The sequence below is a fragment of the Glandiceps talaboti genome, chromosome 4 (genome assembly GCF_964340395.1).
Source record: "Glandiceps talaboti chromosome 4, keGlaTala1.1, whole genome shotgun sequence".
Taxonomy (NCBI): Eukaryota; Metazoa; Hemichordata; class Enteropneusta; family Spengelidae; genus Glandiceps; species Glandiceps talaboti.
The window spans coordinates 20,336,618-20,349,751 of NC_135552.1; the positions used below are offsets into that span (position 1 = coordinate 20,336,618).

The following is a 13,134-nucleotide window of genomic DNA, read 5'->3' on the forward strand; positions in this document are numbered from 1 at the left end:
TGAGGCAAATGTACTGAATCTCCAAGCAAACAAAAAAAGTCTCGGTAAATATGTCTTGACACAAAGGTATGATCATGAATTAATGTCAGCGTAGAACTAATACAAGTCTGATTTCAAGGTATGCTGATAGATGTATTGGCTCTCAATTTAAACTATAATCTTCAGGTAAAACATCTCTTTAAACTTTTTAATCATTCTTGGAAGCCAACCCACATATTTCTGCTAAAGCAAAGGGTTTGTGACGTTGCTTTTAGTACCTTGATGCCATTATAAACAAATTCTCATCACCATCTCATGGACGATCTGACTATTTGTATATTTTGATGAAAATAAAAGTTATAACTTTTTTCTAATGAATAAGAATATAAACATTACCATGGTAACCATGTACAAACATTAATCAACTGAAATTTTCTTTTGATTCTATTAAAATGGCAGATATGACTATTTTCAAATAAAATTTCTACCTCTTGACATAGGAGATTGATAATATAACCAGTGTACCCCCTAGTGATGGTCAAATTTTGTTGTATCAAAATGAGAAAAACTGGGATTTCTTGTAAGACACCACATAGTAAGAGATAGGGGAACACCAAATTTTGGGGCGTCATTTGGAATTGTGTGTCAGTGGTGCATCAAATTGGCTTAGAGGGCACACTGAATTATATAACAATTCCATAATTGCACTTATACTGAAATAAAGAATCCCTATTATTGTCCTTAGATTTTTATCCCAATGTTTATAATGATGTCTAACAATGACACATATATATGTACAGTGTATAAATACCCCTTATAAAATATACACCTTACCTATTAATTTTTACAAAATACCAACACATTAAATGGCAATTATATCATATGAAGTATTATGGAATTATTAAATGATAAATTTATTGAATTAATTGAAAATTTTGTGATTCAAAGGAAACTGAAAAGATGAAAGAATCATCATACTATAGATTCAACTTATCAAACATGGACAACAAGTAACAATAAATTAAAGTATTTTCACTGTTTGTCACACTCATTTCACCCATATCAAGCATAAATGTCTACTGTTACATTTGCTGTAATTATCAGCCCAGTATGTGTTGTCTCTTTATAAAATCAATATGTAAACAATATAACCAGTACAAAGCACAAAGTTAATCATAAAATGACTAGCGTGTAAACATAAATGTCACAAGATGTCTTGGTCTCATTTTAGAGCAATAGATAATCACAGTTGTGGCACTGATTACATTAAGAGAGTAATTGACTGAGTTACAATATTATAAAATAACAGTTTCATCTGATAAAGGTCCAAGCCATCACCTTCAACATTTCTTGGGAATGAAAAACATTTATTCAACATCTACAAAAACTTGACTCAATGTCTCTAAGTATTCCAATATTTTAGGACGACTTATTATGACAAATTTTCAATGAGATATTCAGTTCTTAAACCTATTCCTCAATAAATTCAGCTGTGATTTTATAAGAAGCTGAGAAACAAATGAACTCGATATCTTTGTGTAGAAATAAAGATAAATAAATTTTGGAGTAGATTTTGTAAAATGTAGTTTTTAAATAAAATAAAAGAATGACAACTCACATCTGATGTAAGACAACTATTATTTGAGGACACATTATTGTGATATGATTTAAACATGGTGTCAGTCTGTACACCACTGAAATTTGGAAGGGGTAGGAGGATCGCGTTATACAACTATAGTACAATGTTCACTCATGGTTACCTAAAAATAAATGTCTGCTGTTACAGTGAAGTGAAGATTAAGCAGGGGATAATCGTAAATCTTTGGTACCACAGTCAAGCATGTTTAAGTTTGGGCATACGGTTAAACCCTTAAAAGTCAGACTTCATCTGTATAATCTGTTTTCGTGCATGTGATCTACAACCAGCATCATGGTAGAAATTAACATCACTAGATGAAGAAATCATATCTGTTTAATGTAGCAGTAACGTTATTGTAGAACTCCAAGCTCCAATCACATGTTGGGTTACATGCTGGTGTGGTACAGTCCCAGTACTTGGACTCCCTCACTGTCTTCCTATGAAAGTACCAATCAGAGAACGCTTGTTGTGGAGTTGTTTGGTTGACGAGATATACGTTCCAATCTACGTTACAAACAGACTGTGAATGGGCATAACATGAAGACAAGTAAACACCATCTACTGTAGAATCCAGTAACGGTTGAGCTATCTTCATGAAATCACCATGGTATTTTGTGTAGTGAAATTTCTCCTTAGGACTGCACAGTGATGGATAACACCTCAGGTTGAGAATAAACCACAGAGTCCAGTAGTCATAGGCAGAGTTCAAGATAAACATTGGTGTCTGGATATAATGATATGTGTACTGAGGGAAAAAACACTTCCATTTTGTGTTTTGGTCTTTGTCAGCTAAACAGGCTTTATTCAGGCTATCTGTAATTCAAATCAATGACAGAATACGATATATCAAAATATACAATTTAATTCTGCCAATTGGCCTTTCCAAAATTTGCTATAGTGGCACTCTACTTCCTGTCTGTGTGTAGATTGGGGGTAAACATGGTATCTGTTACTCAGTTAATCATAGAGCACTGCCGCTTTCCTATATGTCTGAAGAAATACAAAAAAATCCCAGATTTACATTTCTACAGAATACCAAGGGACAATGGTTTTAAGAAATGGTATTGAGGTGATGATACCCCCAATTTGAGTGAGGGCGCTGTATTCTGAATTTCCTGTTTGCAGTCTGAAAGGGCCTATTGCAGTAGACATTAACCCTTATTTTGTAAGGGACTTGGGGATGGGTTCAGTTGTAGTGGGGACTGAGAAGAGATTTGTTGTCTCAATGCATTGCAACTATATAACTAGTTTATCTGAAACATTGTAGCAAACCAATACACATAACATGTTTCTTATAGTCTAAACTTGTATGTCTTTCTGTCTAACTAGGTAATTGTCTATCATTACTTCATACATCAATGTCTTTCTCCTTAACTACATGTGTGTATATCCTTACTTTCAACTCTCTGTAGGTTATAGACTCTTTGGTATGATATCCGAATGTGTTGAAAATTTGTGATATTAACCACATCAGGAAAATAGCCTGCATCTGGGAAAGCATGGAAGTTATTCACTGCTGGAAATTTACTCCGGATGTAGTCTGCATGAATATAGACTGCCAATCCCCCAGCTGTAGAGTAAATGCAGTTTCAAGAGTAAATCAATTTCTGAGATAAAACTTAGGTGTAAAAAAAATTGTGTGGTTCCGATTACATTCAATTTTAAAATAGGTGGGATAGGTAGATTTTTTATTTTATTTTAATATAATTTTTTATTCATGTGTGAGTGTGTAGTTCAGGTTTTCCATTGTTTTCAAAATGGTCTCTGTATTATTGGTTTCTTCCCATCAGATGTACGACCATTACAGATTGGAAGAATAGTTTTATATTGTCTTTTTAAGTTGATGTCAGTTTCCGCACCCACTATTTCTTGTGAGATTTCACGATTTTCGTGATTTTATTATCATTTTTCTCGAATACGTAAAAAAAAGTTTAGGGTTGGCATGAAAAACTAGGTGGGGGTCGGGTAACCGGAACCTAACAACTTTTTTTATTTGGCCTTAGCAAACTTGAGTTTCACAATATCTAGTAGGTAAAGTTCATAGTATTCAATAATGATGCATTTACCGTGTTTTCAATCGGAGAATGAATGATGAAGTACTGCCATATATTGATACATTACTGAACTTATCCTGATGCATTGACATAGATTTAGGTATAGTAGTCACAACATTTCCTTAACTCAGTGGCAAAGTTGAATAACTATTTACTTTGATAATACTGCTGAATGGGCGTGCAATATTCATTCATTAAACCCTGTCTATTGGTAGATATCATCATGGCTAGATGTACAGAGTGATGTGTAACAATAACAAACCTTGGTAATTGTAAGAGGTGCCAAATTTGAAATTTGTTATGATACAAGTTATTAGTAATGACACACACAATTGTGATGCATCTTTGATCTGTACAAAGGCACAGACCCATTTTGGTAATATATCAGTATGTTGCAGTAGTTTATCATTTATACTTTGATTGGAAGCAATGTAAAGAACTGAACGTAAAGAATTCAATGGATGGGGGTGGGGGGGGATTTGTTAGTGCTTTGGAAATGTTATATTTGATTTTTGTTCTGGTTGTTGTTCCTGACAGTGGTGTTGTTCTTGGTGGACAAATTGTACATGCCAACCGTATCACTGTCCCTATAGGGAACCAAACTAATGACAAACCACATGTTATCTATTTGATCACGAATAGAATCCTACAAGTTCTCCATGACAGGCATTGACTTCTAATCCAGTGTCTGCATAAAAACAATCATTGATTCCACATGAGAAATTTTCTGTACTTACAAAATGCAAATTGTGGAAATGCCAAAACAGTGGTGTTGTTCTTGGTGGACAAATTGTACATGCCAACCGTATCACTGTCCCTATAGGGAACCAAACTAATGACAAACCACATGTTATCTATTTGATCACGAATAGAATCCTACAAGTTCTCCATGACAGGCATTGACTTCTAATCCAGTGTCTGCATAAAAACAATCATTGATTCCACATGAGAAATTTTCTGTACTTACAAAATGCAAATTGTGGAAATGCCAAAACTTAGAAATGTACTGTACCTGAGACACCGCTCAGTATGATCCGATCAGCTTTAGCTAATCCTTTCTGCTCTATAAGATAATCTAGTAGTAAATCAAGCACTCTTTTACCACGGAAGTACAACTTGTTTCCCTCATAATCCACAGCAAAGTCAGCATTCCCTATAAAATGGAGGAAGTCAAATCACTGAAATTTAATTTTTTTTTTATATTATGTCAAAAAATCATGGAATGTATACATGTCAAGCACTGTCATTAATTTCATAACATTTTATCTAAAATTTGTTTTATAAGATTTAAGAATTATCATCTGCAAGTTAATTTCCCCCAATTCATTGATTATCAACTGTCAAACTAGCCCCACTATATATATATTGACTTACCTGCAAAGGAAGCCCATCACATCACTGGTAAGTGACTTACCTGCAAAGGCAGTCCATAACATCACTGGTAAGAACTTACCTACAAAGGAAGCACCATCACCTCACTGGCAAGTAACTTACCTGCAAAGGAAGCACCATCACCTCACTGGTAAGTGACTTACCTGGAAAGGCAGTCCATAACATCACTGGTAAGTGACTTACGTGCAAAGGCAGTCCATCACCTCACTGGCAAGTAACTTACCTGCAAAGGAAGCTCCATCACAGTAAGCAAAATATGCAACATTCCAGTTATAGAAGTCAGGATTGATATGTTTATTATTAGACAGAAATCCATCAAATGGATAAGTTTGTTTAAATTCCTTAGATGATCCAAATCCTGTCAAACTCCTTTGATAACAGTCAGACATATTCCAACACCAACCACCACCTTGTAAGTATACAATCCATGAATTAACACCATCATCTTGACCTGTGAAATAATAAAACACTCAGGTAAATATCAGAATGACTTGAATAGAGGGAACTCTTTTGACCTTTAATGTCACATGACTATAATAGTTTGCTGGACAGATAACAATAGCTATGAAGACAATAGCTATGAAGACAATAGTTATGAATACAATAGTTATGAATACAATAGTTATGAATACAATAGAATCTTTATTGCAGTCTTTAGAAAATTACATTTCTTCATTGGATTTTCTGCAATAAGTGTTTGGTGCTAAGACAAACTAGTAAATATATAAACTAGAGTAACAATAATTTACAAAATAAGGTTTTAATATATGAAAGTATAAACTTTAGGTTAGATAAATGAAATGTATTTCGTTTAACTCTCTGGAATGTCTTTCCTCTTGATAAGTACTGATTTCATGAAAGTTGTCAGAGCCATAAGTGTGTGTCTTTGATCAGAGTTAAAAAGATTAATACATTTTATTTCATTGTTTAATTCTTTGAAATTGTCTAGACCTTAGTCTCACTGCCAGACTCGAGGCTATCGTCCCAAATCTTTGTTTGTATGCCGAGCAGCTTAGCCGCGAGAAGTAAAGTCCCTCACTTCTTGTAGCTTCACCACTCAGGGCACACTTCGTGTGCCTTACAAAGCTAAAGGATGATAGTCACGAGTCTGGCAGAGAGACTACCTAGACCCCTGATTACACTTAATTAGTCTGGTATATGTTCGTTGTTTGTGGTGACTACAATAGTTTGGTGGAGAGAAGACAACAGTTATATTCAGACTTGTCAATGCCTGTTCTGCTCTACTTCTCAAATGAATTACTTTGTCTGTGTTGTGTACAACCCCATCAAAACATTCCACAACAGGTCAGGGTCAAGATGGCAAACACGAAAAGTAGTAACATTGTTTTAAGAATTTGACTACTTAGAATGAAAATAAAGACATCCAGGCATGGAAGGATGAAAATATGAAAATATAGATATTCATGCATGGAGGAATGAAAATAAAAATATCATCTGTGCATGGAGGAATGAAAATAAGATATTCATCATGCATGGAGGAAAAATTGATGGAAACTTATTAATAACTGTATGTCAACCCAAATCTTTTGTGTTTGAATGTATTTTGTATACAATGTCTGCAACTTGTACATACATGTATACCAACTCAATTTTTCTCATGTAGTAAACATACGGTAAATCTCATTTGTTTTATGATATAGTCATATTTTAGGGTGTGGCACATTTAACATAATACTATGAAATGATATACTCTGTAATATCTGAATTCTACCTGATTCATTAAAGAATCACAAATATAATCCATTCAAAAATATCACCACCTGTTGTTTATGTTAAATAATCATCAAGATTTTGTAAATATGTATTTAGTACTCTCATGAAATCATACACAATTTTCATTTTGTTTATCCTTTCTGTCAGTATACATCTCAACCAAAAATATCAATTTTGTGATAAACATATTTACATATTTTGTGATAAATATTTAAAATTAATTCATTTGTCATACCTTTTCGATCTATAAAATATGAACAATCTATTGTACAATTTTGATATTAGCTGTTTATAAAAAAATACAGAATTCATGATATGATGAATTTCTAGAAATGTACAAATTAAAAAAAAAAAAAATTAGCACCATGAATACACTATGTATCCATTGTAGTACTAAATATAGAAATCCATATAAAATCTACATGGTCTGTGATGGATATCATGGTCTGAATATAAAACATCAACCTTTTGTTATTCAAATGAGTTTGTAATGGTATTTAATACCTCATTTGAATAGCAGTCTGTAGGTCCAATACAATGTTTGTATTGCATGTAATTGAAAACAGCCTAATGTCAACACTTTCTGTGATTCTACATCATAGATGGTCAATAATTTCAACTGAAATAAGCTTGTCACTTCAACTATTAATTAAAGGCAGAAAAAGAGTGAATTCATTTTTGGGCACTGTTGATTTTTTTTAATATAGCCTTCACATACCAGTAGATTTCATACAATATGCTATGTAAAGCCTGAATCCATGTACAAGTAATCTATGTGCAGTAATTATAGCAAAGACATTTTTCATTGTTTTATGTACAATTTATATACATTTTCCTTTCCATATACTTGTTCTTATACCATGCATGAGTCAGGTCCAACAAAGATACAGAATATATACTCTGGTCGTTCTACATCACAACAAGGCACGTCTATGTCATGACAATGCGTGTCTATGTCATTGGTTCTGCTGTGTTTGAAATATGAGTCTAAATTGTCATTAGTTTCCCAGATTTTTTTTTATATTACTGGCAATGGTATAATTATATTATCCCCCATATTTTTTCTTTATTCAGCAGGAAAATATCCATGACCTAAGGGTTGTCACTACTGGTCTAGCGACTCGTAGTGACAAGGGCCTCTTAGGTCACCCATATTTTTCTTGGCCGAACGAATAAAAATATTGGGGAATAACAAACATCTAATTGTTTACATATATTTTATATACATTTTACTGCCATATACTTGTTCTTATTGCATCATTTATAAAATATACTATTTTTCGTCCATTGCTTTGGTGAACCTGTCCAACCTATGACTGTATCTGATATACATCCTAAACATGTCTAAATATTGAAGAAATACATTGATAAGTTTTATTCTATAATGTACATGTATGCATTCACAAAGCTAGTACAGGATGCTCTTTCACAAACAGCGACACTTTACTGTAATTTTCTAGCAATGAAGAATTTTAATAACCTTGCCACTAGGAAGATAAGAATTTCATATTTGAGTGACCTCCCCTACTTGCAATGACATGTTTGAAGTTAAATCACAAACCTGCCTTAGTTATGACTTGAAATACTTTGAGTTTGATGCAATAAGCATTTACAGAACCCCCCCCCCCCCCCGAAAAAAAATGGGGGGGGGGGAGGGGCACTGAGCGAAGACTAGACAGAAATGTTAACCATTCATAGGTTGGTTGTTTTACAAACTTACCTTTCCTAAAGTAGTATCCTGGGGGTGATCCATCCAGGCAATATGCTCCTCTCTCATTGGCTAGCTCCATCGGCAAGACATGAAGCTCACCATACTCCTGTGGTATAGTTTTATCTCTACTACTAAGGTACCATACTAGCCATATTAACCATACTAAAAAGAGGACGGCTATAATACTCCATCTGCTGAAAACCAAGCCCATACATTGACGTCTGTAAAACTTCATCTTCTTCTTCCTCAGACTGCTGTTTCTCTTCTCATTGGCGTCGACTTTCACATAGCCATCTTTCAACCCCCGTAACTTCTCTGGCATTTTTAGCTCTATCATTGAGTTGGTCAATTGAAAGACTGGCAAGGTCATAACACAGTCACGGTGATAATCAAAGTCAAACTAGGGAAGACAAGCCGCAGATACAAAATATAGACAACATACTTCTTAAACTCTATGCGTGTGCATTCATAGACTGAATCACATCAAATGTAAATGTCAAAACACCTGAGCAGTCTATAGACAATCTGTATATATAGAATCTCTGTCAAGACAAATCGTTATGTGTTAAGGCACTTAGGTAGCTGTAACCATAGAAACGTCTGGCTGATTGATTCAGAAAGTGTTGGTTGTGAATAAATCAGATAATGGACAATGTAGACAGCTGTTTTCAAAGATACTGTGTACTGAAGGAGTTTATCTCCTTGTCATCTCTAGACAAAGCAAGGGTCTGTTTATGTTAATCACTTCTGGTATTGCCAAATGTTGATGAGATAAATCTTGGTGCTTCGGAAATAGTGTCTTCTCTTTTTAAGTGTGCACTACAGGATTGTCCCTACAACATAAAAGTAAAATAAAATATGTTATTCCTTGTTTACTAATAAACTTATTGTTTTATTGGACAGTCAGAGACAGTCACACAGACAGACAGACAGACAGACAGACATATTGACAGACAGACAGACAGAGATAGGAAGACAGACCGACAGATGGACAAAGAGACAGCAGCAGAGAAAGAGTGAGAGAGACAGAGAGGGAGAGAGGGGTGGAGGGATAGGGTGAAAGTGGGGTTAATATTCTGGCAAAATTTATATAGAAAAACAATGTATCTGACTAAATTTTGGAGAAGCACCCTGCTTGTGCTTGGCAGTTCAAAGGTCAAATATCACAGAGACAAGCTCAGTTAGTCATGTATTTAATCTCTCAGATCACCAAATTCATGATTTTGTAGGAGTTATTTGTTCTGAACTTATTGCCTACTTTGCTATCATTATAAACACATTGAAGTCTCTGGTCAAAGACTTGATATAGACATTACACTATCTCTAATGGATACAAAAAGTATCAAAGTATCATTAGTAATACATTAGTCATGAATTAATAAGTTAAATGGATTTACATTTGTATAAATGTTGTTTTACAGTATACCTAATGAATGTTTAACGACCGTACAAGAACACAATGCAAAAATTTATGAGGCAGGATATATCACCTGAGACCATTAGTGGTAGATACAAAATCATTACTGCCCTGTTTTCACAGTAATGTCAATAACACTAAATAGTTGTTTGTTGTATGAAGGATGTCGTACTCATTCCATTCTTTAATTTTGATTGTTCCACAGAAGATTAATGGGTGGGTGGGTGGGTGGTTGGATGGATGGATAGATGGATGGATCGAAGGATGGATGGATGGGTGGGTGGGTTGGTGGATGGATGGATGGATGGATGGATGGATGGATGGATGGATGGATGGGTGGGTGGATGGATAGATGGATGGATGGATGGGTGGGTGGGTGGATGGATGGATCGAAGGATAAATGGATGGATGGATGGGTGGATGGGCGGATGGCTGTATGAGTTGGTGGGGATGGATGGATGGATGGATGGATGGGTAGGGATGGATGGATTGATGGGTGGGTGAATGAATAGATGGATGGATGGATGGACAGATGGATGTGTGGTAGGGATGGCTGGCTGGCTGGATGCATATATGGATGTGTGGAGATGGATGGATGGATGGATGGATGGATGGATGGATGGGTGGGGATTGATGGATGGATGGGTGGGGATGGATGGATGGTTGGGTAGATGAGTGAATGGATGGATGGATGGATGGATGAAGGATGGGTGGATAGATGAGTGAATATAGATGTATGGATGTATAGATAGATGGATGGATGGATGGATGGATAGAAAGATGGATGTTGAAAGTCATGTCATGAAGTTTGATGTAGAGACTGTGTTTTCTTTTTTTCATCAACTGTTTGTGTCATATCAATGTTATTAGAGTTAATACCTAAAAAACTGAACAAAATATCAAGTTTATCTCTAAATATTATTTAGGTAAACAAATTGAACAATGTCTGGAGAAGGACACTGAACGAATTGTTTAAATGAAATTCTAAATTAAAAAAAATGTTCCATTACAATCTCTATTGTAACATATGGCATACACCTAGGCTACAGTGTCACATGAATCAGATGCCTGTATGATGTATTCTTGTACTCTTTCATATATATATACCATACATGATAGTTTGGGTGGGGTCCTATATTCCTTTATACCCTTTCTGAATCATAACAATGAAGCCATTTTTTTTAATTTCACTGATATTAGCCTTGTTTTATTCTACTCATTTAATTTCATAGCTATATTAATATATTAATAACTATAGAGGTAGTTTAGTACCAGTGAAATACCCATGTTTTTATGCAAATTAGTGCACGTATGTTTGGCTGCAGGCCAACCTGTTCATGATCCCTTCTTTTGTGGTGGAGCTTGTGACAGGGTCACATTTTTAATTAACTGTTAATTGTTATTAGTTGCTATCCTAAATGTAAGATAATACGTACTGGACAATACGTGATGAATTACACAATAAATACTGTGTTATATGGTAGGTTTTAGAGCCCTACTTTGCATTTACTCTGTTTTCATTTATAAACAAAATTATAGTAAAGGGATATTATATCTCACACTGAAGTGCATTTTAACATCAAAGGTCACAATGTACAATGGACATACAATACCCAATAACAGTGGCTCACATCAAATATGTGACAAACATACAGAAATAATATTCCTAGTAAAAATATGACAAAAATATGATTTTATAAAACCATAAAATATGTTAGAGCCAATACGTTACATTTGTGCAATGCGTCTGAGGCAAGAAATGCTAATTAAAGATATTTTGTATATATACAGTAACTGAGTGACAATCAAATGGAATGTCCAACAAGTTTCACGTCTATTAATCAGACTTCACTTGCAGAAATTGATAATTAAAAAATGTTTCATTGCATATTTTCATAATTTTGTAGATTGAAAATGGAGAATTCATCAAAGCAATATCTGAAATATGCCTATCATGTATGGCAGCTTTGTGATGTATGGTATTGATTACAATACATAAACTGTATAGGTTGTATGTGTACCATTTTAATTTTTTTTTTTACTTCTACATTTTATAGGTCACTGGTCATTAAAAAGCTTCCTGTAATAAATACTCAAATATTGATAAAGCCATGTACAGAGAGAGAGAGAGAGAGTGAGAGAGAGAGAGAGAGAGAGAGAGAGAGAGAGAGAGAGAGAGAGAGAGAGAGAGAGAGAGAGAGAGAGAGAGAGAGAGAGAGAGAGAGAGAGAGAGGGAGAGGGAGAGAGAGAGAGAGAGAGAGAGAGAGAGAGAGAGAGAGAGAGAGAGAGACGCACACAACACGGAGACATACATATATATAGTGAGGCAGACAGACAGAGACAGAGACAGACAGGCAGAGATAGAGAGAGAGATGTTGTGCTTCAGTTGGACGCTAAAATTCGTAATACATGTGGTACCAAGTCTTTTTTCCTACTAAAATGCAAGAGTGATATTTGTGACACAGTTTTACTTTAGGTACTATACATTACCATGATTAGTACTGAAATCTTTTGTTTTTATATATACAGCAACTTGTCAAGGCGATTATCTGACAAGAGTGATACTGATAGTGTACAGTTCACGGTCCATACAAAGCTCAAAGGGACAATACTATTGCTTAGATGGTTGTTTTCCAAGGGAATTATCAAACGAACCCTGCTACTATTTTATCAGTATACTCTTTATATCACAATATAAGATAAGTGTTCTTTCCAAACGATAGGGGAAATATATTTAAGTCAAAACATTTAGCCCGTAGACAAGGAAACAACGATCTAACTTCTAATACAACACGACCCTACGAGTCACCTTTGAGACATATATTTGCAGCACCTATGAAAACGTGAAAACAAAAGCAGACAATACTTACCACCATTACGGGTCGGTGTCAGCCTGGCGGTATGCTGTATGCACTCATAATGAACTATTTTTACATGATCTATATCATATGGCCGGGCCCCTACTCTCGATCTTTACTCTGCTCGCTGTACACTTCTATTTTTCGCCTTGAAAAGGACGCCACCAACGACACAAGTGAAATTTTCTGATGCCTCATAAAATATTGAAAGTACATACATGCATGTGTAACTCCAAACATGTACACCATATTCATAGCTTTGTTTTGAAAATAAAAACATTCGCCTTTCTTCAGGTAGGAGGAAAATCAAAACATTCAAACAAAAAGAATGAATTGTCATATTGATTTCG

General features: G+C 34.8%; 1 protein-coding gene across 1 annotated transcript; it reads right to left on the reverse strand.

Annotated features, from left to right (window-relative positions):
* Nucleotides 1–914: 914 nt before the first annotated feature.
* Nucleotides 915–8,831, reverse strand: LOC144434009 (uncharacterized). Its single transcript, XM_078122446.1, has 5 exons — nt 8,519–8,831; nt 5,288–5,515; nt 4,685–4,825; nt 3,015–3,188; nt 915–2,431 (listed from the first exon to the last, which is right to left on the reverse strand). Exons 1-5 carry the CDS (start codon nt 8,829–8,831, stop codon nt 1,929–1,931), a joined length of 1,359 nt encoding a protein of 452 aa, XP_077978572.1. The 3' UTR covers nt 915–1,928.
* Between the last annotated feature and the right edge of the window lie 4,303 nt (nt 8,832–13,134).